The sequence below is a fragment of the Atractosteus spatula genome, chromosome 17, assembly GCF_055471065.1.
Source record: "Atractosteus spatula isolate fAtrSpa1 chromosome 17, fAtrSpa1.hap1, whole genome shotgun sequence".
Lineage (NCBI taxonomy): Eukaryota > Metazoa > Chordata > Actinopteri > Semionotiformes > Lepisosteidae > Atractosteus > Atractosteus spatula.
In genome coordinates, this window is record NC_142722.1 from 4401734 (window position 1) to 4428876 (window position 27143).

A 27143-nucleotide genomic window follows, 5' to 3' on the forward strand; every position below is an offset into this window, starting at 1 on the left:
GACACCGATGCCTTCATCTCTAACTCTTAACAACGGAGCAGAGGACTGAGGCACAAGCTCAACGGGGGAGTGTCGACAGGACGATCGACACTGTTAAAGAGCCTGAGGCCAACGCTCTGTAGAACAATCTGTGTAGTTGTGATGATTAGCTGTGTTTTCATTTATGAATTGTAGAGCCCATTTCTCCAGCTGAGTTTGCTCGGGTCACTCCAGTGTAAGCTGCTGAGTGCCCCCAGCGCTGCCGACACTGAGCATCTCAGCATATTTTACTGCTGATTTTGTTAGCAGCCATTTTTATCACGCTAGGAGTACCAACACCCTCGAATGAAAGGTGCTGTAAGGAGTCTGGAGTGTTTAGTGAAAATTGGCTGAACCCGCTTGGCTGAGGGCCGAGCTCCTGGCCAGAGGACAAGGACCTCCCAGGGCCCCTGTGAGTGAGGGGTGACCCAGGGGCAGCTGCAGAGGGGGAGGTGGGAGACATAGGGATCACCTGTAGGATTGATAACGGTAGAGGTGGATAGTGGATGTCAGGAGTGACTGCGAGATACTGACAGCCGAGTCTGATTGAGCTGGGCCGTTGTCATCCCTCCTGAGCTTTCGTTATAAACTCCAGGAACAAATCCGACTTGATCAGGAGTTTTGAAGTGCTCTTTTCAAGCGTCTTCAAGTGTTATTTCGGGCTGGCACAGCGGTTAGCGCTGCTGGTTCTGGTCTGGTTCTGGTCCTTGGGGTCGAATCAGGCCTGTGTGGAGTCTGCATGTCAAAGAGGCGACTGACTGAACACCGCTGGAGGGGGGGGTGCAGTCAGGCGGCCGCCCCCTCTGGCGTGCGTCTTTTGACAAAAGAGAAAGGGAAAACACAAGCGGGAGGAGGGGTGCTTTAGGGAACAGGGATGAGGTCTTGCAGCCCGGGGTGCTACAGCCAGGGACAATGACATCATCTAAGATCTCCCCCCAGGATCCCCACAGATAGAGCTTCCCCTGCGATGAGGGCACTCTGAGCCGTCTGGAGGGGAGATAAAGTATCTTTCTGGGTGGATGAGGAGTTAGGGGCAGACTGTGCAAAGCCAGAGGCAGCTGCTTCTATGGCTGTCCACAGATCAAAGGCAGGAGAGACAAGAAGGGGGCGTGTGTCTATATTTGCCCCGTCTCTTGGTACACTTACTGTACAAACCAGCAGCTCTCCCAGCTGTCTCCACCTCCTCCAGAGGCTCTCCCAGCTGTCTCCACCTCCTCCACCAGCTCTCCCAGCTGCCTCTACCCCCTCCACCAGCTCTCCCAGCTGCCTCTACCCCCTCCACCAGCTCTCCCAGCTGTCTCCACCTCCTCCAGCGGCTCTCCCAGCTGTCTCCACCTCCTCCAGCGGCTCTCCCAGCTGCCTCTACCCCCTCCACCAGCTCTCCCAGCTGCCTCCACCTCCTCCACCAGCTCTCCCAGCTGTCTCCACCTCCTCCAGCGGCTCTCCCAGCTGCCTCTACCCCCTCCACCAGCTCTCCCAGCTGCCTCCACCTCCTCCACCGGCTCTCCCAGCTGTCTCCACCTCCTCCACCGGCTCTCCCAGCTGGCTCCACCTCCTCCAGCGGCTCTCCCAGCTGTCTCCACCTCCTCCAGCGGCTCTCCCAGCTGTCTCCACCTCCTCCACCGGCTCTCCCAGCTGCCTCCACCTTCTCCAGCGGCTCTCCCAGCTGTCTCCATCTCCTCCACCAGCTCTCCCAGCTGTCTCCACCTCCTCCACCGGCTCTCCCAGCTGTCTCCACCTCCTCCAGCGGCTCTCCCAGCTGTCTCCACCTCCTCCACCAGCTCTCCCAGCTGTCTCCACCTCCTCCAGCGGCTCTCCCAGCTGTCTCCACCTCCTCCAGCGGCTCTCCCAGCTGTCTCCACCTCCTCCACCAGCTCTCCCAGCTGCCTCTACCCCCTCCACCAGCTCTCCCAGCTGTCTCCACCTCCTCCAGCGGCTCTCCCAGCTGTCTCCACCTCCTCCAGCAGCTCTCCCAGCTGTCTCCACCTCCTCCAGCGGCTCTCCCAGCTGCCTCTATCCCCTCCACCAGCTCTCCCAGCTGTCTCCACCTCCTCCACCGGCTCTCCCAGCTGCCTCTACCCCCTCCACCAGCTCTCCCAGCTGTCTCCACCTCCTCCACCGGCTCTCCCAGCTGCCTCTACCCCCTCCACCAGCTCTCCCAGCTGTCTCCACCTCCTCCACCGGCTCTCCCAGCTGTCTCCACCTCCTCCACCAGCTCTCCCAGCTGTCTCCACCCCCTCCAGCGGCTCTCCCAGCTGCCTCTATCCCCTCCACCAGCTCTCCCAGCTGTCTCCACCTCCTCCACCAGTTCTCCCAGCTGTCTCCACCTCCTCCAGCGGCTCTCCCAGCTGTCTCCACCTCCTCCAGCAGCTCTCCCAGCTGTCTCCACCTCCTCCAGCGGCTCTCCCAGCTGTCTCTACCCCCTCCACCAGCTCTCCCAGCTGTCTCCACCTCCTCCAGCGGCTCTCCCAGCTGTCTCCATCTCCTCCAGCAGCTCTCCCAGCTGTCTCTACCCCCTCCACCGGCTCTCCCAGCTGTCTCCACCTCCTCCACCAGTTCTCCCAGCTGTCTCCACCTCCTCCAGCGGCTCTCCCAGCTGTCTCCACCTCCTCCAGCGGCTCTCCCAGCTGTCTCCACCTCCTCCACCGGTTCTCCCAGCTGTCTCCACCTCCTCCAGCGGCTCTCCCAGCTGTCTCCACCTCCTCCAGCGGCTCTCCCAGCTGTCTCTACCCCCTCCACCGGCTCTCCCAGCTGTCTCCACCTCCTCCAGCGGCTCTCCCAGCTGTCTCCACCTCCTCCAGCGGCTCTCCCAGCTGTCTCCATCTCCTCCAGCGGCTCTCCCAGCTGTCTCCACCTCCTCCAGCGGCTCTCCCAGCTGTCTCCACCTCCTCCACCGGTTCTCCCAGCTGTCTCCACCTCCTCCAGCGGCTCTCCCAGCTGTCTCCACCTCCTCCAGCGGCTCTCCCAGCTGTCTCTACCCCCTCCAGCGGCTCCCCCAGCTGTCTCCACCCCCTCCAGCGGCTCCCCCAGCTGTCTCCACCTCCTCCACCGGCTCTCCCAGCTGCCTCCACCTCCTCCACCAGCTCTCCCAGCTGCCTCTACCCCCTCCACCAGCTCTCCCAGCTGTCTCCACCTCCTCCAGCGGCTCTCCCAGCTGTCTCCACCTCCTCCAGCGGCTCTCCCAGCTGTCTCCACCCCCTCCAGCGGCTCTCCCAGCTGTCTCCATCTCCTCCAGCGGCTCTCCCAGCTGCCTCTACCCCCTCCACCAGCTCTCCCAGCTGTCTCCACCTCCTCCAGCGGCTCTCCACGCTGCCTCTACCCCCTCCACCAGCTCTCCCAGCTGTCTCCACCTCCTCCAGCGGCTCTCCCAGCTGCCTCTATCCCCTCCACCAGCTCTCCCAGCTGTCTCCACCTCCTCCAGCAGCTCTCCCAGCTGTCTCCACCTCCTCCAGCAGCTCTCCCAGCTGTCTCCACCTCCTCCAGCAGCTCTCCCAGCTGTCTCCACCTCCTCCACCGGCTCTCCCAGCTGTCTCCACCTCCTCCACCGGCTCTCCCAGCTGTCTCCACCTTCTCCAGCGGCTCTCCCAGCTGTCTCCATCCCCTCCAGCGGCTCTCCCAGCTGTCTCCACCTCCTCCAGCGGCTCCCCCAGCTGTCTCCACCTCCTCCACCAGCTCTCCCAGCTGTCTCCACCCCCTCCACCGGCTCTCCCAGTTGTCTCCATCCCCTCCAGCGGCTCTCCCAGCTGTCTCCACCTCCTCCACCAGCTCTCCCAGCTGCCTCTACCCCCTCCACCAGCTCCCCCAGCTGTCTCCACCTCCTCCACCAGCTCTCCCAGCTGTCTCCATCCCCTCCAGCGGCTCTCCCAGCTGCCTCTACCCCCTCCAGCGGCTCTCCCAGCTGTCTCCACCTCCTCCAGCGGCTCTCCCAGCTGTCTCCACCTCCTCCAGCGGCTCTCCCAGCTGTCTCCACCTCCTCCAGCGGCTCCCCCAGCTGTCTCCACCTCCTCCACCAGCTCTCCCAGCTGCCTCTACCCCCTCCACCAGCTCTCCCAGCTGTCTCCACCTCCTCCACCGGCTCTCCCAGCTGTCTCCACCTCCTCCAGCGGCTCTCCCAGCTGCCTCTATCCCCTCCACCAGCTCTCCCAGCTGTCTCCACCTCCTCCAGCAGCTCTCCCAGCTGTCTCCACCTCCTCCAGCAGCTCTCCCAGCTGTCTCCACCTCCTCCAGCAGCTCTCCCAGCTGTCTCCACCTCCTCCACCGGCTCTCCCAGCTGTCTCCACCGGCTCTCCCAGCTGTCTCCACCTTCTCCAGCGGCTCTCCCAGCTGTCTCCATCCCCTCCAGCGGCTCTCCCAGCTGTCTCCACCTCCTCCAGCGGCTCCCCCAGCTGTCTCCACCTCCTCCACCAGCTCTCCCAGCTGTCTCCACCCCCTCCACCGGCTCTCCCAGTTGTCTCCATCCCCTCCAGCGGCTCTCCCAGCTGTCTCCACCTCCTCCACCAGCTCTCCCAGCTGCCTCTACCCCCTCCACCAGCTCCCCCAGCTGTCTCCACCTCCTCCACCAGCTCTCCCAGCTGTCTCCATCCCCTCCAGCGGCTCTCCCAGCTGCCTCTACCCCCTCCAGCGGCTCTCCCAGCTGTCTCCACCTCCTCCAGCGGCTCTCCCAGCTGTCTCCACCTCCTCCAGCGGCTCTCCCAGCTGTCTCCACCTCCTCCAGCGGCTCCCCCAGCTGTCTCCACCTCCTCCACCAGCTCTCCCAGCTGCCTCTACCCCCTCCACCAGCTCTCCCAGCTGTCTCCACCTCCTCCACCGGCTCTCCCAGCTGTCTCCACCTCCTCCACCAGCTCTCCCAGCTGCCTCTACCCCCTCCAGCGGCTCTCCCAGCTGGCTCCACCTCCTCCAGCGGCTCTCCCAGCTGTCTCCACCTCCTCCAGCGGCTCTCCCAGCTGTCTCCACCTCCTCCACCAGCTCACCCAGCTGCCTCTACCCCCTCCACCAGCTCTCCCAGCTGTCTCCACCTCCTCCACCAGCTCTCCCAGCTGTCTCCACCCCCTCCACCGGCTCTCCCAGCTGTCTCCACCTCCTCCACCAGCTCTCCCAGCTGTCTCCACCCCCTCCACCAGCTCTCCCAGCTGCCTCTACCCCCTCCACCAGCTCTCCCAGCTGGCTCCACCTCCTCCAGCGGCTCTCCCAGCTGTCTCCACCTCCTCCACCGGCTCTCCCAGCTGTCTCCACCTCCTCCAGCGGCTCTCCCAGCTGCCTCTACCCCCTCCACCAGCTCTCCCAGCTGTCTCCACCTCCTCCAGCGGCTCTCCCAGCTGCCTCTATCCCCTCCACCGGCTCTCCCAGCTGTCTCCACCTCCTCCACCAGCTCTCCCAGCTGTCTCCACCTCCTCCAGCGGCTCTCCCAGCTGTCTCCACCTCCTCCAGCGGCTCTCCCAGCTGTCTCTACCCCCTCCACCGGCTCTCCCAGCTGCCTCTACCCCCTCCACCAGCTCTCCCAGCTGTCTCCACCTCCTCCACCAGCTCTCCCAGCTGTCTCCACCTCCTCCAGCGGCTCTCCCAGCTGTCTCCACCTCCTCCAGCGGCTCTCCCAGCTGTCTCTACCCCCTCCACCGGCTCTCCCAGCTGCCTCTACCCCCTCCACCAGCTCTCCCAGCTGTCTCCACCTCCTCCACCAGCTCTCCCAGCTGTCTCCACCCCCTCCACCGGCTCTCCCAGCTGTCTCCACCTCCTCCAGCGGCTCTCCCAGCTGCCTCTATCCCCTCCACCGGCTCTCCCAGCTGTCTCTATCCCCTCCACCGGCTCTCCCAGCTGTCTCCACCTCCTCCAGCGGCTCTCCCAGCTGCCTCTACCCCCTCCACCAGCTCTCCCAGCTGTCTCCACCTCCTCCAGCGGCTCTCCCAGCTGTCTCCACCTCCTCCACCGGCTCTCCCAGCTGTCTCCACCTCCTCCACCAGCTCTCCCAGCTGCCTCCACCTCCTCCAGCGGCTCTCCCAGCTGTCTCCACCTCCTCCACCGGCTCTCCCAGCTGTCTCCACCTCCTCCACCGGCTCTCCCAGCTGCCTCTATCCCCTCCACCAGCTCTCCCAGCTGTCTCCACCTCCTCCACCGGCTCTCCCAGCTGCCTCTATCCCCTCCACCAGCTCTCCCAGCTGTCTCCACCTCCTCCAGCGGCTCTCCCAGCTGTCTCCACCTCCTCCAGCAGCTCTCCCAGCTGTCTCCACCTCCTCAAGCAGCTCTCCCAGCTGCCTCTACCCCCTCCAGCGACTCTCCCAGCTGGCTCCACCTCCTCCACCGGCTCTCCCAGCTGTCTCCACCTCCTCCAGCGGCTCTCCCAGCTGTCTCCACCTCCTCCAGCGGCTCTCCCAGCTGCCTCTACCCCCTCCACCGGCTCTCCCAGCTGCCTCCACCTTCTCCAGCGGCTCTCCCAGCTGTCTCCACCTCCTCCAGCGGCTCTCCCAGCTGGCTCCACCTCCTCCAGCGGCTCTCCCAGCTGTCTCCACCTCCTCCAGCGGCTCTCCCAGCTGTCTCCACCTCCTCCAGCGGCTCTCCCAGCTGCCTCTACCCCCTCCACCGGCTCTCCCAGCTGCCTCCACCTTCTCCAGCGGCTCTCCCAGCTGTCTCCACCTCCTCCAGCGGCTCTCCCAGCTGGCTCCACCTCCTCCAGCGGCTCTCCCAGCTGGCTCCACCTCCTCCACCAGCTCTCCCAGCTGTCTCCACCCCCTCCACCGGCTCTCCCAGCTGTCTCCACCTCCTCCACCAGCTCTCCCAGCTGTCTCCACCCCCTCCACCAGCTCTCCCAGCTGCCTCTACCCCCTCCACCAGCTCTCCCAGCTGGCTCCACCTCCTCCAGCGGCTCTCCCAGCTGTCTCCACCTCCTCCACCGGCTCTCCCAGCTGTCTCCACCTCCTCCAGCGGCTCTCCCAGCTGCCTCTACCCCCTCCACCAGCTCTCCCAGCTGTCTCCACCTCCTCCAGCGGCTCTCCCAGCTGCCTCTATCCCCTCCACCAGCTCTCCCAGCTGTCTCCACCTCCTCCACCGGCTCTCCCAGCTGTCTCCACCTCCTCCAGCGGCTCTCCCAGCTGTCTCCACCTCCTCCAGCGGCTCTCCCAGCTGTCTCTACCCCCTCCACCAGCTCTCCCAGCTGTCTCCACCTCCTCCACCAGCTCTCCCAGCTGTCTCCACCCCCTCCACCGGCTCTCCCAGCTGTCTCCACCTCCTCCAGCGGCTCTCCCAGCTGCCTCTATCCCCTCCACCGGCTCTCCCAGCTGTCTCTATCCCCTCCACCGGCTCTCCCAGCTGTCTCCACCTCCTCCAGCGGCTCTCCCAGCTGCCTCTACCCCCTCCACCAGCTCTCCCAGCTGTCTCCACCTCCTCCAGCGGCTCTCCCAGCTGTCTCCACCTCCTCCACCGGCTCTCCCAGCTGTCTCCACCTCCTCCACCAGCTCTCCCAGCTGCCTCCACCTCCTCCAGCGGCTCTCCCAGCTGTCTCCACCTCCTCCACCGGCTCTCCCAGCTGTCTCCACCTCCTCCACCGGCTCTCCCAGCTGCCTCTATCCCCTCCACCAGCTCTCCCAGCTGTCTCCACCTCCTCCAGCGGCTCTCCCAGCTGTCTCCACCTCCTCCAGCAGCTCTCCCAGCTGTCTCCACCTCCTCAAGCAGCTCTCCCAGCTGCCTCTACCCCCTCCAGCGACTCTCCCAGCTGGCTCCACCTCCTCCACCGGCTCTCCCAGCTGTCTCCACCTCCTCCAGCGGCTCTCCCAGCTGTCTCCACCTCCTCCAGCGGCTCTCCCAGCTGTCTCCACCTCCTCCAGCGGCTCTCCCAGCTGCCTCTACCCCCTCCACCGGCTCTCCCAGCTGCCTCCACCTTCTCCAGCGGCTCTCCCAGCTGTCTCCACCTCCTCCAGCGGCTCTCCCAGCTGGCTCCACCTCCTCCAGCGGCTCTCCCAGCTGGCTCCACCTCCTCCAGCGGCTCGACTCCCCTGCTGCCGATCAATTCAACAGCGAAGGAGCTGGCCAGCCCAGTGTGCAGGAAGGGGCTGGGATAAACCCAAGGCCCGGCCGCTGTGTGGACACGCACGGTCCCGCACCACGCCTCGACCCGGCCCCAGGTCCGCGCAAACAGCCGCTCACCAGCAGGATGAGCCAGTCTGCCCACAAACCAGTCACACCCGCGGGGCACAAACCGCACCGCTGGTGCCCAAGGCCCGGCTGCACCGGGGGCTGCCCACACCTGGGCCTGCGGACCCCAGCTTTTGGTTTAAATCAAACTGAAGTTGGAGACTCGACCTCGCCCACGCCACAGTGAATGGAAGAGGCACCTGCAGCACTTTCAGAAACTGAAAGTGATTCAAGATTTCAATTAGTCCCCTCCTTTAATTGGCCTAATTGGAATTGGACCTACTGCCGATTAGGTCAATTTAAGGGTTCAATTCAGCTGGAATGTAATGTGTGGGGCTTCAGAAGTAGGGTTGGGAACTCCTGGGGTGTACTGTTGTGTTGGGGCCTGCTCTGTTCTGTGCTTCGTGGTATGCCCAGGCTCTGTTTTAATAAAGCCACAAGAGTCTCCAGCTGCTCGCTATGGCTGCTGTCTTTGTCCAGCGTCACAATCGTCAGTGAGTGTCCCCCCCCTCTGAGTGTTGCTGCTGTCCCACTGGCGCCCCCTACAGGATCACTCCCAGCACCACCAGCGTGGCATCTACAACACCACCAAAACCGTCATGCAGGGTTACAGGACAGGGCAGCAGGGACACATCGGAGACCAGCTTTCTGCTCGTTTTTCATACTTTTATTGTCTTTTCCATCAAAGCATTTATTAAACAGCGTTTCTGAGGGATACAAGAGGACTCGCTAGTTTTGAAATCCCCACCAGCTGAAAGCTCAAGTTCTCTCTCCGCTACTTCCAAGAAACCGTCACTCACCCCGTCAGGGAAAGAAGAAAAACAAACGAAAACTAAATGAAGAGAGAAAGGGGACGTTCACTTTTTCACCTCTTCGGACTCTTTACTTCAGTCTGTCTAATGTTACACACCCATCAAAAACAAATGCTTGCGCTGAACACTGGGGACAAAGAGCAAAGGTTAAGGGTCACGAGGTGTACGAGGGGGAGCTGGACAGGCTGTTTCCAGAATTCACACCGTTTCGCTTGATTCCACGGATGCTAAGCTCGACCGAGGAGGCTGGAGGCATTAAGCGCAGTGGTTCCAGCACCTTGTACCGGGGAAAAATGTATCTGTATTTGGTTAAATTTGTTTCCTTCAGTCTGGTTAGAAAGAAGAGTGGGATAACACAGTGACGAGGAACGGCTCCTGGGTTCTTCGATCAGCCCCAGGACGGGGCTGTTACAGGCTGGGGCTACGGCCCGGGTCCAATCGGAACTGCCTGCCCCCGGGCCCCCGGGCCCCCGGCACTGTCAGGACCCGGGTCTCCAGGTGCCAAAGCTCGGGCTGAGCCCAGTCTGCGTGTGTGTCTGTGTGTGTGCGTGCCTGTGTGTGTCTGTGTGTGCAAGAGTGTGCGCGACCCCTGACCCCCCCCCCAGGGCCTCCCTTCACGTGAGGATAGTGTCGTCGATCTCCTCGTTAGCGTCCGGCTGGCCGGCGATCTTCCTCAGGGACCGGCGGCAGCACTCGTTAAGCAGCTCGTTGCTGGCGGAGTCCAGGATGGCCGAGACGCTCTGGGGGCAGGAGAGGGGAGGTCAGGTCAGGTCAGGTCGGGCCGGGCCGGGCCGGGCCGGTCGGGGGCGGGTGCTCGTACCTGCAGCAGCGCGTCGCCCTGCCGCAGCCTCAGCAGGCTGACGATGGTGTGCTCGCTCTGCGCCCTCACGCCCGTGTTCTTGTCCTTGGTGTTGTCCAGCAGCGCCTTCAGCAGCGGCTTGACCATGGGGGGCTCCAGCGCGGGGCTGGCGGGGTCCCGGCACACCCACCACAGCACGCGCTCGGCCGCCAGCCGGACCTCGCTGGACGAGTTCTGCAGGCACTGCCCGCGCCGGGAGAGAGAGAGAGACGGTTACTCACCCGGACCACCGACAGGCCCCTTCGGCTGCCACTGCACTCTGAACGCCCCGGGGTAAAAAAAAAAAAAAAAAAGACCCCCGACCACCAGCCGGACCCCGAGCGTCTGTCACCTTGACGAAGTGCGTGGTGATCCTGGGAGACACGCTGGCGCCCCCCTCGGTGTCCACCTGGTGCTTCATCAGGAAGCCCATGGCTCTGATCCCACTGGTCGCTATGGGAATCTGTCGGGGGGGGTCACAGTGATGGAGGAAAGCAGGGAGGAAGATCAGCCCCCCCGGGTCTCTCAGCCTGGCCCTGGTGTCCAGGACTGGGAACCACATCATCCTGAAACCTGGTTCACACCTTCCCCCTTCTCTCAACGACTTCACTCCTCTCTTCACCTCTCTCGACTCCACCTCCCCCCTGCTCCTGTTCTCCTCCTGTGCTGGATAATCTCTGCTGACTCCCCTGTCTCTCTCACACCCGAAGATGGCTCCACAGCCTAAACGTTTCCTTTCTTCTCTTTTCAGCTGGGAATCAACCTCTACTCGTTCCTCTGCGGCCACCCGCTTAGCTGTCCCCAGGCAGAAAAAACCGTCAAGGCGCCTCCCGGTGGCCTCCCGGGAGGCGCAGGCTGTCCCCCGCGCGCCCCTCTCTCACCCGGTCCGCGGTGGCGTTGGCCATGATGGTGTCCAGCACCGCCGACCGGTACTCCTCGCCGCACAGACGGGCCGCGCCGGCCTTCACCGCCACCGAGAGCGCCATGCTGCGGCCGTGACGCACCATCCAGTCCACCCCGGACACGTCCGCTGCAGGGCAGAGGGGCAGGGTTAGAGCGCCCACTACAGCAGGACTGTCAGGGCCGCAGTCGGGAGCAGGCCCCCAGCTGTAGCTCGAACGAGACCAGGGTATTAACTGACTTTTAAATGTTTTCTCTTGTGACCTCTGGTTCGAGCTTTGCTGTTCATCCTGGAGAAATCCACTCGGTCAGGCTCTATGAGAATTTCGAATAATTATATCAACTATACTCCTAGCCTTCTGTGTTCAAGAATAGAAAGATTCAGTTCCTTCAGCATGCCAGTGCAGGACACTCCCTTCAGACTAAAGAGACTCAGTTCCTCCAGCCTGTCAGTGGGACACTCCCTTCAGACTAAAGAGACTCTGTTCCTCCAGCCTGTCAGTGTGGGACACTCCCTTCAGACTAAAGAGACTCAGTCCCTCCAGCCTGTCTGTGTGGGACACTCCCTTCGGACTAAAGAGACTCAGTTCCTCCAGCCTGTCGGTGTGGGATACTCCCTTCAGACTGAAGAGACTCAGTTCCCCCAGCCTGTCAGTGTGGGTCACTGTGGGACATGGGGGGTCAGGCTGGGATGGTAAAGCTGGGCGTCGGGAGTGCTGGCTCACCCAGGAGGTGCTGCTGGAGGACCGTCCTCAGCTCCTCATCAGACAGGAAGGCACACAGCTCTCCCACGCAGCCTGCCGAGGACATGCGCGTCGCATCCTGCACAGCAGACACACGCAGGCGCAAATGTCAATCTGTAGCCCTCATGCCCCCATCTTTCTCCCTGTCCCCCCTTGTCCTCTCCCCCCTCCCAGTCCCCCCCGAAAAACCTGAAAAAATCAAGACTTAAAGACGGGTGAAACCTGGGAGTGAAGCAGACTTTAATGAATTAATTAGCGAGTGCTGATTCAGGAACAGCGTCTCCCTCCCCCCCCCCCCCGCCGCTGGCCGCCGTGCTCTCACCTCGTCGTGTCCCAACATGCTGAGCAGCGTGGTGGTGATGTTCTTCCTGATCGTGGGGTCCACCTTCCCGCCCGCGCCCTGGATCACAAACCTCAGAGCCTGGAGCATGGTCTCCCTGAGGAGGGAGGAGACGCAGGGTCACACCAAGCCGGAATCTGAGCCTCTGCCCCGCCCGCTGCCCTTCGGCGACCCTCACCTGACCCCGGAGTCGTCCGCGTTGCGGATGGCCGAGAGCTGCTCGCTGAAGAGGGGGTCCACCTTGCTGTGGATGGTGACCAGGCGGCCCAGCGCCTCGGCGGCCCGCAGCCGCACCGCGCGGCTCGAGTCCTGCAGGGCCTTCAGGAAGGTGGTCTGGAGCTGGGGCAGGAAGGGCTTCAGGGCGATCCCCACCTGGGGGAGGGCGGGGGAGAGAGCGTGAGGCGGGAGGCCGAGGATGCCGAGAGGGAGCCCCCCCCCCGAGATGGCGGGCCTGCGCGGGTGGCCTGACCTTGGCCAGCAGCAGGGTCAGCGTCTCCAGCAGGGCCGTCTTGACGTTCCAGCTGAAGCGATCTCCCAGGATGCGGATGAGCGGGCCGGTGATGTTGACCACGGAGGGGCGCAGCGCGTCGGCCGAGGTCAGGCGGATCACGAGGCCCAGGGCCCGTGCTGCCTCCTCCTTCTGCTCTGGGGCGCCGTTGAGCACGCCCTCGCGCAGCACGGGCAGGATGCACGTCACGCCCTGCGCGCAACACGGGAGCAGAGGACACGCGTGAGAGCGGCACGAACTCCCCACGCGCTGCACAGATCCCACCCCAGAAATGACAAGGCCCCTCACCTTTTTGGGCAGGCAGAAGCCGGGCAGATGTTGACCTTTGACCTCGCCGGAGACCAGCCGCAGGTCGCGGTGCAGGTCGTCGATCAGGGCGAGCTGGCTGGCCGCGTCCAGCTTCTGCAGACAGGGGGGCAGGCGAGAGTCAGGTCCGGGCGACACGGAGACGTCCCCCTGGCCCCCCCCCAGCCCCTCGATCCCCCTCCCACCCCGCTCACCTTGGTGATGGCGTTGATGGTGTCCCAGCTCTGGCTCAGGACCTCGGGGTTGTCGTCGCTGAGCAGCCGCAGCAGGCCGGACAGCAGGGCGCGGGTGTGCGCGGCGTGCTCGTGGCGCGTGCGGGAGAAGTACCCGTTGAGGATGGTGACCGAGGCCTGGCGCAGGCCCGGGTCGCCGCCGCGGCTGGCCTCCAGCAGCTCCTCCACCACGATGCGCTGGCCGACCTCGTCCTCCACGGACAGCAGCACCGTCAGGCAGCTGGTCAGCTCCTGGGGGAGGGTGGGCGCAGCGTTAAACACCCCGCGCCAGTGCTCGGCGCCGGGTCCGGCCTGGACCTGGAGCGGCAGTCGGGCTCACCTGCTGGCCCTCGTCGCTGCCCAGTTTGTCCCTCAGTGATGACATCAGGGCAGGCAGGATGACGCCCAAGTGGCGCGTGAGGGCATCGCCGGCCACGGCGGACAGGAACGCCAGGACGCGCGTGTTCACAGGGGGCGCCGTGAGCTGGGGGGGGGGGGGGAGAGAGAGGAGATGTAGGGGTGTCGCTCTGAGCAGATCCCTAGGGAACGAGGAAGACCAGACCTGTCTGTGTCCCGGCGGGCCGGGGTCTCACCTTCGGCACCAGGTAGGGCAGCACCGAGCGACTCTTCACGGCCATCACCTGCTTCAGTCCATCCAGCGCGAACTCTGCGGTCTCCTCGTCCTCCTGCGAACACGCACAGACACGCGGGAGCTGGTGAGCGCCTGCCGGCGGAGAGCCGGCAGAGGTCGGGACGTCGGCGGGGCCGGGGGAAGGGAGAGGGGGGTGGGGGTCTCACCAACTGGTGCAGCAGGTCAGGCAGGATGTCGTCCAGCGCCTGGTGCCCGATGGTGGCGTGTAGCTGCTCGAAGGTCTGCGCCGCGGCCTCCCGCACCTCCTCCAGGGGGTCGCACAGCGCCCGCCGCACCGTGGGCACCAGCGACTCCGAGAACACCAGCACCTGCGCACACACACACACAGACCACCGTCACGCGTCTGCTGCAGGAGGACACACACAGGGCAGGGCCCTGATGCCACACTGGACACACACACACAGACCACCGTCACGCGTCTGCTGCAGGAGGACACACACAGGGCAGGGCCCTGACGCCACACTGGACACACACACACACAGACCACCGTCACGCGTCTGCTGCAGGAGGACACACACAGGGGAGGGCCCTGACGCCACACTGGACACACACACACAGGGCAGGGCCCTGACGCCACACTGGACACACACACACACAGGGCAGGGCCCTGACGCCACACTGGACACACACACACACAGGGCAGGGCCCTGACACCACACTGGACACACACACACACACACACACACACACACACACACACACACAGGGCAGGGCCCTGACGCCACACTGGACACACACACACACAGACCACCGTCACGCCGTCTGCTGCAGGAGGACACACACAGGGCAGGGACCTGACGCCACACTGGACACACACACACACAGGGCAGGGCCCTGACGCCACACTGGACACACACACAGGCCAGGGGTAGTGACTGGTTCTGTGATTGCAGGTCCAAGCCCCAGTCTTGTCACTAGTTGACTGTGGCCGGGATCTCCCCAGGGGGGTGTGGGGGTCACTCAGCCGCACCCCTGGGGCCTCATGCTGCTGGAAACGCCGTTAGCGCGGGGGGGGGGATGGTCTGGGAGGCACGTGCTGACTCACAGCGGAGGACGGGGGTCAGGCAGGGAAGGGATAACAACAGCCACAAGCCGAGCAGACAACCCTCCCGCTCGGTCAGTCCCAGGGCCTGGGGTCCACTCACCGCGTCCTTGCTGGTGGACTTCATGATCTCGCTCAGCCCAATACACACGCCCTGCCGCTCGTCGCTCTTGTCCGAGCGCAGCCCCTCCTCCAGGATCGGGATGATCTCCGGCAGGATCTTCTCCCCCAGCTTCCGCACCAGGTCGCCCAGCGTCCGCGCCGCGATCTGGGGGAGGGCAGGGCCGGAGGTGCACATTGGTCAAGAGCCGAGACAACGAAAGGGGGACGGAGGGCATGCATGTCAAATCGGTGGAGGAAGATGAGGAACCAGAGAGAAATGGGGACGGGAAGAGGGGCGACAGAGGCACAGGGGTCAGAGGTCAGGGGTCAAGGGTCAGTACCGTCCTCTTGTCGGCGCAGGTGCTGGCCAGGAAGCCCAGCAGCAGGGTGAAGAGGGTGGGCAGGATCTCGCGCAGCGTGCGCGGCGTGTTGGACACCACGATCTTCCACACGTGCAGAGAGGCCTGGCGCACCACCAGCTGCGTGTCCGAGCGCCCCATGTACAGCCCCGCCAGCACACGGTTCCGCCGCTCCGTGCCCAGCGCGCCGATGATCGCCTGCCGGGACAGGGAGGAACAATCACGCTCTGATGCCCGACGAGAAACGGGGGCACGGCGGGGGGGGTTATCCCGGCACCGGTATCCTCGTATCGGGCACCTTGTTGGACTGCGCGGTGCCGAAGTTGTCATCCTCGGAGGCAGTTTCCGTGGTCATCTTGCCGGTCACCCCCGAGATGTGGAACAGCAGGTCGCCGAGCAGCTGCACCGAGCTGAACCTGCGACCGAGGGAGAGGGCATGGCGTCACGGCCGTGTCGGGCGCGGGCGCGAGGCTGGCGCGGCTCCGGGACAGCGCGGGGCGCGGGCGGTACCTGATCCTCCACATGTCGTCGAACAGGCCCTGCTCCAGCTCGGGCAGCAGCAGGGCGATCGCCGTCTCCGCGTACTGGCTGATGATCCGCTGCCCCGCGCGCAGAGCCGTGTCGCGCACGTACTCGTTCTCATCCGCCAGGGCCTGGGGCAGGAAGAGCGGCAGCCGTTAACGGAGAGGAAGAGGAGGAGGAGGAGGGAGCAGCAGGAGGGGACGGTACCTTCAGGATGCAGGGGATGATGGGTCCCACGTACGGCGTGAATTTCTCCCCGAAGGTGAGTGGCAGGTAGATGAACATCATGATGTAGCCGTCCCGCACGTGCGACGCGATGTCCACCTTACTGGCTGTCTGGACAACGTCTGGCATCAACTTGTCCAGCTTCTCCACTCCCAGGCCGGCCATCACCTCCGCCAGGCCTGAGAGGACAGAGCGGTCAACACAGGGGCACGGAGTGGCGGGGAGGGACAAGGAGGAGTGAGTGCGGAGAATGGGGAGGGTGGTCACCTTGGGCAGCGCCTGAGCGGTCAACAGAGCTCTGCTCGGACGCCAGTGTCTCCATCAGCCAGGGCAGCAGGTCCTCAAAACAGGATTCGCCCATGCCCTTCACCATGGCACCCAGGGCCTTGGCAGACACAGTCCGCACCTGGGGGGAGACAGCATGACTCTGGGCTATGCTGGACACACACACAGAAGGGCACGGCCCTGACGCCACACTGGACACACACACACAGGGCAGGGCCTTGATGCTACACTGGACACTGGATACACACACAGAAGGCACGGCCCTGGCGCTACACTGGACACTGGACACACACACAGAAGGCACGGCCCTGGCGCTACACTGGACACTGGACACACACACAGAAGGCACGGCCCTGGCGCTACACTGGACACACACACAGGGCAGGGCCCTGATGCTACACTGGACACTGGATACACACACAGAAGGCACGGCCCTGGCGCTACACTGGACACTGGACACACACAGGGCAGGGCCCTGATGCTACACTGGACACTGGATATACACACAGAAGGCACGGCCCTGGCGCTACACTGGACACTGGACACACACAGGGCAGGGCCCTGATGCTACACTGGACACACACACAGGGTACAGCCCTGACACCACACTGGACACTGGACACACACAGGGCAGGGCCCTGACGCCACACTGGACACTGGACACACACACAGGGCAGGGCCCTGACGCCACACTGGACACAGGACACACACACAGGGCAGGGCCCTGACGCTACACTGGACACAGGACACACACACAGGGCAGGGCCCTGACGCTAGTCAGAACACACAATACTGAATTACACGCAAACACAGGAGCAGCTCGGCACCATCCAGCACACTGACCTCAGGCACAGGGTCGAGCAGCGAGGCCTTGAGCCCTGGAATGACGCTGGGCAGATATGGAGAGAGATCCTGCAAGACAGTACAGAGGCGCACAGTCAGACTACCCCTGCGCTGCTTTCCGGTCCACGCCGGGGTCCCCTGGGTGCTGTAGGCTGGTGGGTAGAGGCCGACACCAGGAGGATACTGGCTCAGAAGATCCCCAGAAGAGTTCTGTGTTTAAAACACCGCGCGTCGCTGGGCTCCAAAACCCAGCTCCACGGCCCACTGGCATTGCCGGCAGCGGCCCGGGCCCCCAGCTCCCAGCAGGCCACCCACCTTCTGGTCGGTGAGGGAGTACATGTTGCCGATGATCTGCGCCGCCATCTTGCGCGTGTCGGTGGAGCGGTCCTGGAAGGCGCGCTGCACGATGGGCATGATGAGCGCCAGCGAGGGCGCATCGATGAAGTGCACGAACTTGGTGTCCAGCAGCGTCTGCAGGCACACGTGCGTCTTGCGCGAGGGGTCGGTCAGGGCATCCAGCAGGATGGGCGTGATCGCTGGGGGAGGGGGGGGGGGGGACAGGCAGAAACAAACCGGCCGGAAGCCTCTCGTTAACCGGTGAGCCGAGACATCGGGCGTGTCAATCACAAACAGATCGCACTCCTCGCCCTCTCGGCCCACCCATGGCTGCTCAGCGACTTCCATTCCGTCATCAGCCAGGCCGAGGGAACTGAATCCCTCTAGGCTCGCTGGTCAAGAGAACAGGAGACTCCTTTTACACAAAGGGTGGGGGGAGTGGAGAACAGGCTGCCCAGCCATGTTCCTGGAGCCAATAACCTGATTTCTTTCTACAAATGGCTGCAAGAGATCCTCAAAGTAATGCACTACTAACTACTGAAGGGGCCAGATGGCCTCTTGTTCTTACTGCTTTCATTTATAAACCCTGAGATTATTTAATTACTTAATGAAAGAAGCATTAACGCAGTCGTTTACTGCATTAGCTACAATGCACTATGGTTTCAGGGGCAGCGCTTGGCTGTGTTGTCACTAGCGGATGAGCTTCTTTAAGGTACATGGCGGAGTTAGCGAACTGAACCCCGAAAACCCCGGGGCTGAGTAACAGGAGCCCCAGGAATCATGCAGCTGAGACCCCCTGCGGCTCCCGGGATGGTCAGTGGGCCGTGCGGCCGGCGGCCCCTCACCCAGGATCTCGGGGTTCCGGATGACAGAGCCGATCTGGCGCAGAGCCTGCTGGCCGGCCTTCTGGACCTTGACGTGCGAGTCGGTCAGGACCTCCGTCAGCTTGGGCACGATGCTGGGCAGACAGGAGGACAGCTGCTTGGGGGCGCAGTAGGCCATGGCGCCCAGCAGCTCCACAGAGCCTGGCGCAGGAGAGGGAGAAGGTGAGTGAAAAAGGTTTTTCCCCCCTGTCTCTATGCTCCAGCTGATGTATGCGACTCCCACCCACACAAACACGCACCGCAAAGCAATGCCCGCACGCGCACGCACACGCACGCACACGCACGGACACGCACGGACACGCACGGACACGCACGGACACGCACGGACACGCACGGACACTCACCTGCCTTGGTCCGCCAGGACTCCTCCTCCAGGGCCACCAGCAGGGAGGGCAGCACCAGCTTCACCCCGTGGGCACTGAGGTTCCTCATCACTGCCTTGGCACAGTCGTCTGCCGCCTGCGAGAGGGGGAGACACCCAGGTCAATCTCTCCGCCAGGCCACGTGCACAGAGGGGCACGGAGGGTGGGGGGGGGGGGGGGTCACTGACCTCACGGACGTACTGGTTGCCGTCCCCAAAGCACAGCAGCAGGTGGGGCAGGACGTGGACGACGTAGGGCTCGAACAGCTTCCCCAGCATGTTGCACAGCATCTCAAACGCAAACAGGGAACCTGGGGCAGCAAGAGGCACAGTCACACGCTGCACAATCCGAACAGAGCGAGCCGCAGGCGGGAGCGCCGAGCGGCAGGCAGGGCGAGCCGCAGGCGGGAGCGCCGAGCGGCAGGCAGGGCGAGCCGCAGGCGGGAGCGCCGAGCGGCAGGCAGGGCGAGCCGCAGGCAGGGAGCGCCGCAGGCAGGGAGCGCCGCAGGCAGGGAGCGCCGAGCGGCAGGCAGGGCGAGCCGCAGGCGGGAGCGCCGAGCGGCAGGCAGGGCGAGCCGCAGGCGGGAGCGCCGAGCGGCAGGCAGGGCGAGCCGCAGGCAGGGCGAGCCGCAGGCAGGGAGCGCCGCAGGCAGGGAGCGCCGAGCGGCAGGCAGGGCGAGCCGCAGGCGGGAGCGCCGAGCGGCAGGCAGGGCGAGCCGCAGGCGGGAGCGCCGAGCGGCAGGCAGGGCGAGCCGCAGGCGGGAGCGCCGAGCGGCAGGCAGGGCGAGCCGCAGGCAGGGAGCGCCGCAGGCAGGGAGCGCCGCAGGCAGGGAGCGCCGAGCGGCAGGCAGGGCGAGCCGCAGGCGGGAGCGCCGAGCGGCAGGCAGGGCGAGTGGCAGACAGGTGCTCCACTACGACAGGCAGGGCGAACCGCAGACAGGAGCGCCGAGTGGCAGACAGGTGCTCCACTACGACAGGCAGTGCGAGCCGCAGACAGGAGTGCCGAGTGGCAGACAGGTGCTCCACTACAACAGGCAGGGCAAGCCAAGCAGCAGGTGAACACACACAGACAGGGGCCCGCACACACAGGCACAGCGGCGCACACACTGACCCTCTCTGCGGCGGAAGTTCTTCTTGTCCTGGATGGCGTCAGTCAGCGTGGTCATGATGTCCTGCTGCTTGAGCGACAGGATGCCCAGCCCCTTGACCAGCCCGGCCAGACCGTACGCCGCCCCCTTCCTCTCCGCGTACTTGTCGCTCTCCAGCAGCAGCTGCAGCAGCTTGTGCACCATCCCGCCCGCGTCCTCCTTGATGGCCGGCACCAGCGGGGGCAGGCAGCTGGCCACCGACTCCTGGACCTGCGAGACGGGGGGACAGAGAGAGGCATGTCGCTCAAGCCCGGGACAGGGGGACAGGGGGAGGCAGGAGAGCCGAGGAGAAGGCCTACCTGCTGCGAGGGGGTGGACAGCGCGGCGACCAGCTTGGCCACGATGGGCTTGACCTTGGGGTCGCTCTTGTCCAGATGCTTGGCCAGAGAGCCCATGAGGATGACCACGCTCTGCCGCACGGCGTCGTAGCTGGCGTCCTGCGGCGCGCTCTTCAGGAACTCCTCGAACACGGGCAGCAGGGAGCTGACGTTGTCCTGCAGGAGAGCACCGGGCCGTCAGAGAGCGGTCACACCTCCACTTCCCTGGAAGCCCGCAGGAAGCAGTGGGACGGGCGTGATCAAGTGAGTGAGGCGGCTCTTGCCAGCAACCATATCGCCCTGCAGCTCACCACCGACAGCCCACAGAAGCTCAGCAGGGTGAGCCTGGACAGTATCTGGAGGGGAGACTCCTGGGAAAGCTAAGGTTGCTGCTGGAAGAGGTGTTAGTGGGGCCAGCAGGGGGCGCTCACCCTGCGGTCTGTGTGGGTCCTAATGCCCCAGTATAGTGGCGAGGACACTACACTGTAAACAGGCGCCGTCCTTCGGATGGGACATAAAACCGAGGTCCTGACTCTCTGTGGTCATTAAAAATCCCAGGGTGTTTCTTGAAAAGAGTAGGGGTGTTACCCTGGTGTCCTGTCCAAATTTCCCCCTGGCCTTTACCAATCATGGCCTCCTAATAATCCCCATCTCTGAACTGGCTTCATCACTCTGCTCTCCTCCCCACTGAGAGCTGGAGTGTGGGGAGCGGACTGGCGCATCATCCAGGTGGGGCTGCACACTGGTGGGGGTGGAGGGGATCCCCATTACCCATGAAGCGCTCTGAGTGGAGTGTCCAGAAAAGAGCTATAGAAGTGTGAGGAATTCTTCTTCTCCACAACCCTTCCCGGTTCTCCCAGAGAGCCGCAGTGGCCAGCGCAGTACCTTGCCGTGCGTGTTGAGGGCGGAGAGCGCGGCGTCCAGCATGCTGCGGCGCACTTCGGGGTGCCGGTCATTCAGGGCGTCCGGGACGAAGAAGAGGAAAAGAGGGGTGACCTGGGAGCTGTCCAGGTACTGGGAGAGCTTGTTCAGGGCCAGGGCTATGCCACACCTGCGGAGAGAGGGGAAGGGAAGGCGTGTGAGGGCCACGGAGTGGAGGGCGTGGGGGGTGGGGTCTTCCCTCCCGAATTACACCTGGCTGGTCCTCACCTGGCCTCCCACTGGTCAGGCGGAGCCTCGGAGATGACACGGCCCAGGGCATCCAGCACAGGGGGAGGTCTCTGCAGGAGAAAAACACAGATAACACTGCCCCTGCTGGTGCATCACTGCGCCACTAACCCCTTCTGGAAACACACTGCCCCTGCTGGTGCACCACTAACCCCTTCTGGAAACACACTGCCCCTGCTGGTGCATCACTAACCCCTTCTGGAAACACACTGCCCCTGCTGGTGCATCACTAACCCCTTCTGGAAACACACTGCCCCTGCTGGTGCATCACTGCGCCACTAACCACTTCTGGAAACACACTGCCCCTGCTGGTGCATCACTAACCCCTTCTGGAAACACACTGCCCCTGCTGGTGCATCACTGCACCACTAACCACTTCTGGAAACACACTGCCCCTGCTGGTGCAACACTAACCCCTTCTGGAAACACACTGCCCCTGCTGGTGCATCACTGGGCCACTAACCCCTTCTGGAAACACACTGCCCCTGCTGGTGCACCACTAACCCCTTCTGGAAACACACTGCCCCTGCTGGTGCAACACTAACCCCTTCTGGAAACACACTGCCCCTGCTGGTGCATCACTTACCCCTTCTGGAAACACACTGCCCCTGCTGGTGCATCACTGCGCCACTAACCCCTTCTGGAAACACACTGCCCCTGCTGGTGCGCCACTAACCCCTTCTGGAAACACACTGCCCCTGCTGGTGCAACACTAACCCCTTCTGGAAACACACTGCCCCTGCTGGTGCATCACTGGGCCACTAACCCCTTCTGGAAACACACTGCCCCTGCTGGTGCACCACTAACCCCTTCTGGAAACACACTGCCCCTGCTGGTGCAACACTAACCCCTTCTGGAAACACACTGCCCCTGCTGGTGCATCACTTACCCCTTCTGGAAACACACTGCCCCTGCTGGTGCACCACTAACCCCTTCTGGAAACACACTGCCCCTGCTGGTGCAACACTAACCCCTTCTGGAAACACACTGCCCCTGCTGGTGCATCACTTACCCCTTCTGGAAACACACTGCCCCCTGCTGGTGCAACACTAACCCCTTCTGGAAACACACTGCCCCTGCTGGTGCATCACTTACCCCTTCTGGAAACACACTGCCCCTGCTGGTGCATCACTGCGCCACTAACCCCTTCTGGAAACACACTGCCCCTGCTGGTGCGCCACTAACCACTTCTGGAAACACACTGCCCCTGCTGGTGCATCACTAACCCCTTCTGGAAACACACTGCCCCTGCTGGTGCATCACTGGGCCACTAACCCCTTCTGGAAACACACTGCCCCTGCTGGTGCACCACTAACCCCTTCTGGAAACACACTGCCCCTGCTGGTGCAACACTAACCCCTTCTGGAAACACACTGCCCCTGCTGGTGCATCACTTACCCCTTCTGGAAACACACTGCCCCTGCTGGTGCACCACTAACCCCTTCTGGAAACACACTGCCCCTGCTGGTGCAACACTAACCCCTTCTGGAAACACACTGCCCCTGCTGGTGTGCCACTAACCCCTTCTGGAAACACACTGCCCCCTGCTGGTGCATCACTAACCCCTTCTGGAAACACACTGCCCCTGCTGGTGCATCACTTACCCCTTCTGGAAACACACTGCCCCTGCTGGTGCATCACTGCGCCACTAACCCCTTCTGGAAACACACTGCCCCTGCTGGTGCGCCACTAACCCCTTCTGGAAACACACTGCCCCCTGCTGGTGCGCCACTAACCCCTTCTGGAAACACACTGCCCCCTGCTGGTCCGCCACTAACCCCTTCTGGAAACACACTGCCCCCTGCTGGTCCATCACTAACCCCTTCTGGAAACACACTGCCCCTGCTGGTGCATCACTGCGCCACTAACCCCTTCTGGAAACACACTGCCCCTGCTGGTGTGCCACTAACCCCTTCTGGAAACACACTGCCCCCTGCTGGTGCATCACTAACCCCTTCTGGAAACACACTGCCCCCTGCTGGTGCACCACTAACCCCTTCTGGAAACACACTGCCCCTGCTGGTGTGCCACTAACCCCTTCTGGAAACACACTGCCCCTGCTGGTGCATCACTTACCCCTTCTGGAAACACACTGCCCCTGCTGGTGCATCACTGTGCCACTAACCCCTTCTGGAAACACACTGCCCCCTGCTGGTGCACCACTAACCCCTTCTGGAAACACACTGCCCCCTGCTGGTGCGCCACTAACCCCTTCTGGAAACACACTGCCCCCTGCTGGCGCATCCTGCTGGAAACACACTGCCCCCTGCTGGTATATAAGTGCCTTCTGTAGATGTACCACTGCATTCCACTGGAAACACACTGCCCCCTGCTGGTGCACCACTGCCTTCTACTGGAAACACACTGCCCCCTGCTTGTGCATCCTGCTGGAAACAGACTGCCCCCTGCTGGCGCATCCTGCTGGAAACAGACTGCCCCCTGCTGGTGCACCACTAACCCCTGCTGGAAACACACTGCCCCCTGCAGGTATATAACTGCCTTTTGTGGGTGTACCACTGTGCAGGCTCCATTGGAAACACTGCCCCCTGCTGGGGACAATACACTCGATTCAGCAACTCTGGTACCTTCAAAAACTAAACAACTACTACACAACACAAGCTTGGAATCACGGAAGAGCCTCCCGGCCTCTTCCCGACAGAAGCGCGCACGCATACCCCTGACAGCCGGACAGGGTGACCGGCGACCTGCCCCCCCGTGTGCGGCGCTGCAGGCAGCGGACTCACGTAGAGCTTCTCCTGGTACAGGTCGACGAGCCGCGCCATGACCTGCGGCGCCTGCTCGCGGTACTGGCACACCGCGCTGGACAGGGCCTCCGCCCCCGCGGCGCGCACGGCGCCCTCGGCGTGCGTCACGTCCCCGATCAGCAGCGGGCACAGGCCCGGCACCAGCTCCAGGCACAGGGACTGCCACAGCTGGCCGGCGAGCGCCCGGCCCTCCTCCTCCACGTCGAAGCGCGCCACCCACAGCCTCTGCAGCAGCCGCAGCCCGCCGGCCTCCGCGCCGTCGGTGGGCAGGACCAGCTCCATCTCCAGCAGGCCCTGGGGGCGAGGGGAGGGCGGGGGGTCAGAGGGCGCAGCAGGCGCTACAGCAGAACCAGGGGGGGGAGGGGTGGCGGCGGGTCTCACCCTGAGCGCGGCGTCCCTCACGGCAAAGCAGGGCGACAGCAGCGCCTGCAGCAGCACATCGATCTCCTCCTGCTCCGCCACTGCGCAGCCACGCCCCCCGCCCGCGCTGGCGCACACAGCTGTCAGGCACCGCGACGCCAGCACCTGCGGGCACACGGCACGCATCAGACTCAGGGCGCACACACTCAGGCAGAAAGAGGAAGATGGGGAGACTCGGGGCGCACACTCAGGGAGAGAGAGAGAGATGGGGAGACTCGGGGCGCACACTCAGGGAGAGAGAGAGGGAGATGGGGAGACTCGGGGTGCACACTCAGGGAGAGAGAGAGGGAGATGGGGAGACTCGGGGTGCACACTCAGGGAGAGAGAGAGGGAGATGGGGAGACTCGGGGCGCACACTCAGGGAGAGAGAGAGAGAGAGATGGGGAGACTCAGGGTGCACACTCAGGCAGAAAGAGGAAGATGGGGAGACTCGGGGCGCACACTCAGGGAGAGAGAGAGGGAGACGGGGAGACTCGGGGCACGCACTCAGGGAGAGAGAGAGAGGGAGACGGGGAGACAGCCGTGCAGACCGCGCCGGGGCGCTGGGGTGCTCGATCCGTACCTGCAGCCGGGGGGCGCCTGTCCCAATCAGCCTGGTGAGGAGCAGCAGCATGCTGACGCGGGGCAGGAGCTCCGGCCCGCTCTGTGCAACAGGGGGGACAGGACAGCAGCTTGTCAAGACGCGCCCTGAGAGACAGCGCGGGCCGGGGTGACGGGGAACCGCAGTCCCCATTTCTCAGAGCGGGCAGTAAATATCCATGACAAAATAAACCGATTGACGGTATCGCTGAACTTGACAAACTGAATGAAACACAAAACCGTGAACTTTGTGAAAGTACTGTGAGTCGCCATGTCGTTGCAAACCCCTGGTCTTGACGCAGGTGAAAGACTTTACCGGGTGGTAGGAGAGAAAACAGTTTGTGACTGGGATGACTGGGGTCCTTGAGAATGGACCTGGCCTTCTTCAGACATCTAGCGGAGTAGACATCCTGGACGTCTGGTAGCTCACAGCCGGTAGTGAGCTGCGCTGACTGCACCACCCTCTGCTGGACTTTGCGATCCCAGGCGGAGCAGCTCCCATACCAGGCAGGATGCAGCCAGCCAGGATGCTCTCAATAGCGCACCTGCAGAAGCTGGCCTGGATATGTGATGGCATGCCAAACGCGACATCAACGAGCCGAATCACAGAACATGGTGCCGCGCAGACCTGGAGATGTCAACTGCTTTGTGATGTCAATTGGGGGGTTTTACATATTACTGCGTGCATGTTACCGTCACTGTGGTTTTGAAATGCGCTCATTGGTGCCGATTCTTTCTAACAGTGCAGTGTGGTGTGGCGTGGCTAAGGATCTGTGCCTGTGGCTGGGAGGTTGCTGGTTCAAATCCCGTGGCCGGCAGAGGAATCCCACTCCGTTGGGCCCCTGAGCAAGGCCCTTCACCCCAACTGCTCCAGGGGTGCTGTATAAATGACTGCCCCTGCACTCTGACCCCCAGCTTCTCTCCCTGTCTGTGTGTCTCATGGAGAGCCAGCTGGGGTCTGCGAAAAGACAAATTGTATATGGCCAACAATGTGATCTTAACCCCGAAGGATCGAAGCAGCGAGACGCTGCGGGCGGCGCCGTGGCTACCTCGTCCATCAGCAGCTCGGGGGCGGCGCCGGCGGAGCGCAGCTGGGCGTGCTCGTTGATGACCTGCAGCGCCTGCACCAGCAGAGCCTCCGCCTCCTCACCGTCGTTGGGCGTGTCCGTCAGCACGGCGCGCAGGAACGGGAAGCAGAAGGAGAAGGCCGGGGCGGAGAGCGGCTGGACGCCTGCGTGGCGCGAGCACAAGAACACGGCGTTACAGCTCCGCCACGGCAGCAGCCGCGCAACTTCAAAGCCTACTTGCCAGCAGCCGTATCACCCTGCAGCTCCCAGCTGGCAGCCCCACTGAAGCTCAGCAGGGTGAGCCTGGCCAGTACCTGGAGGGGAGACTCCTGGGAAAGCTAAGGCTGCAGCTGGAAGAGGTGTTAGTGGGGCCAGCAGGGGGCGCTCACCCTGCGGTCTGTGTGGGTTCTAATGCCCCAGTATAGTGACAGGGACACTATAGTGTAAACGGGCGCCGTCCTTCGGATGAGACGTAAAACCGAGGTCCTGACTCTCTGTGGTCATTAAAAATCCCAGGGTGTTTCTCGAAAAGAGTAGGGGTGTTACCCCAGTGTCCTGGCCAAATTTCCCCCTGGCCTTTACCAGTCATGGCCTCCTAATAATCCCCATCTCTGAACTGGCTCCATCACTCTGCTCTCCTCCCCACTGAGAGCTGGTGTGTGGGGAGTGGACTGGCACATCACCCAGGTGGGGCTGCACACTGGTGGGGGTGGAGGGGATCCCCATTACCTGTAAAGCGCTTTGAGTGGAGTGTCCAGAAAAGAGCTATATAAGTGTAAGCAATTATTATTATTACTGTGCCTGCGCCCGGGGGGGCGGCGGCGGTCCTCACCGTGCTCGGGCCTGCCCTCGCGGTGAGGCACGGTGTGGGCGTGCAGCAGCTCCACAGCGCGGCGGGTGGCGGCGCCCAACTCCTCCTGGCCCCACGCCTCGTCCAGCTGGCACGCCGGCTTCAGCAGCCGCAGGGTGACGTGTCCCACCAGCAGGCCTGCCGGCCGACCGAGAGACGAAGCACGGGTTAGAGAGGCAGGGGAGACGCTGGGAGAGAGACAACACACGCTGGCCGAATATTTGACCAACAAAGTGACAGCAAACAGAAACAGACCCCGACGAAGTACAGGCTCAGTGACCACAGCCTAGCCATAGAAACTGGGCGACACAGGCAGACCTGGCTGCCCAGAGAGGACAGGCTCAGTGACCACAGCCTGGCCATAGAATATGGACACAGGCAGACCTGGGTGCCTAGAGAGGACAGGCTCAGTGACCACAGC

General features: G+C 63.4%; 1 protein-coding gene across 1 annotated transcript in view; it reads right to left on the reverse strand.

Annotated features, from left to right (window-relative positions):
* Positions 1–8784: 8784 nt before the first annotated feature.
* gcn1 (GCN1 activator of EIF2AK4) overlaps positions 8785–27143 on the reverse strand; it is a 31506-nt gene continuing 13147 nt past the window's right edge. Inside the window, exons 25-57 of the mRNA XM_088935624.1 lie at positions 26705–26860; positions 25855–26036; positions 24789–24869; positions 24188–24331; positions 23786–24100; positions 21024–21094; positions 20760–20925; positions 19857–20051; positions 19521–19767; positions 18599–18720; positions 18393–18507; positions 18010–18189; positions 17144–17364; positions 16829–16897; positions 15968–16106; positions 15683–15879; positions 15464–15606; positions 15252–15369; positions 14936–15151; positions 14596–14760; positions 13597–13758; positions 13392–13484; positions 13139–13282; positions 12781–13050; positions 12569–12682; positions 12242–12472; positions 11951–12144; positions 11755–11869; positions 11415–11511; positions 10671–10819; positions 10142–10252; positions 9772–9993; positions 8785–9691 (exon numbers count right to left, since the gene is read on the reverse strand). Of these exons, the coding sequence (XP_088791750.1) occupies positions 9566–9691; positions 9772–9993; positions 10142–10252; positions 10671–10819; positions 11415–11511; positions 11755–11869; positions 11951–12144; positions 12242–12472; positions 12569–12682; positions 12781–13050; positions 13139–13282; positions 13392–13484; positions 13597–13758; positions 14596–14760; positions 14936–15151; positions 15252–15369; positions 15464–15606; positions 15683–15879; positions 15968–16106; positions 16829–16897; positions 17144–17364; positions 18010–18189; positions 18393–18507; positions 18599–18720; positions 19521–19767; positions 19857–20051; positions 20760–20925; positions 21024–21094; positions 23786–24100; positions 24188–24331; positions 24789–24869; positions 25855–26036; positions 26705–26860 (5270 nt within the window). The 3' untranslated portion in view covers positions 8785–9565. The remainder of the gene's footprint in view (positions 9692–9771; positions 9994–10141; positions 10253–10670; positions 10820–11414; positions 11512–11754; positions 11870–11950; positions 12145–12241; positions 12473–12568; positions 12683–12780; positions 13051–13138; positions 13283–13391; positions 13485–13596; positions 13759–14595; positions 14761–14935; positions 15152–15251; positions 15370–15463; positions 15607–15682; positions 15880–15967; positions 16107–16828; positions 16898–17143; positions 17365–18009; positions 18190–18392; positions 18508–18598; positions 18721–19520; positions 19768–19856; positions 20052–20759; positions 20926–21023; positions 21095–23785; positions 24101–24187; positions 24332–24788; positions 24870–25854; positions 26037–26704; positions 26861–27143) is intronic.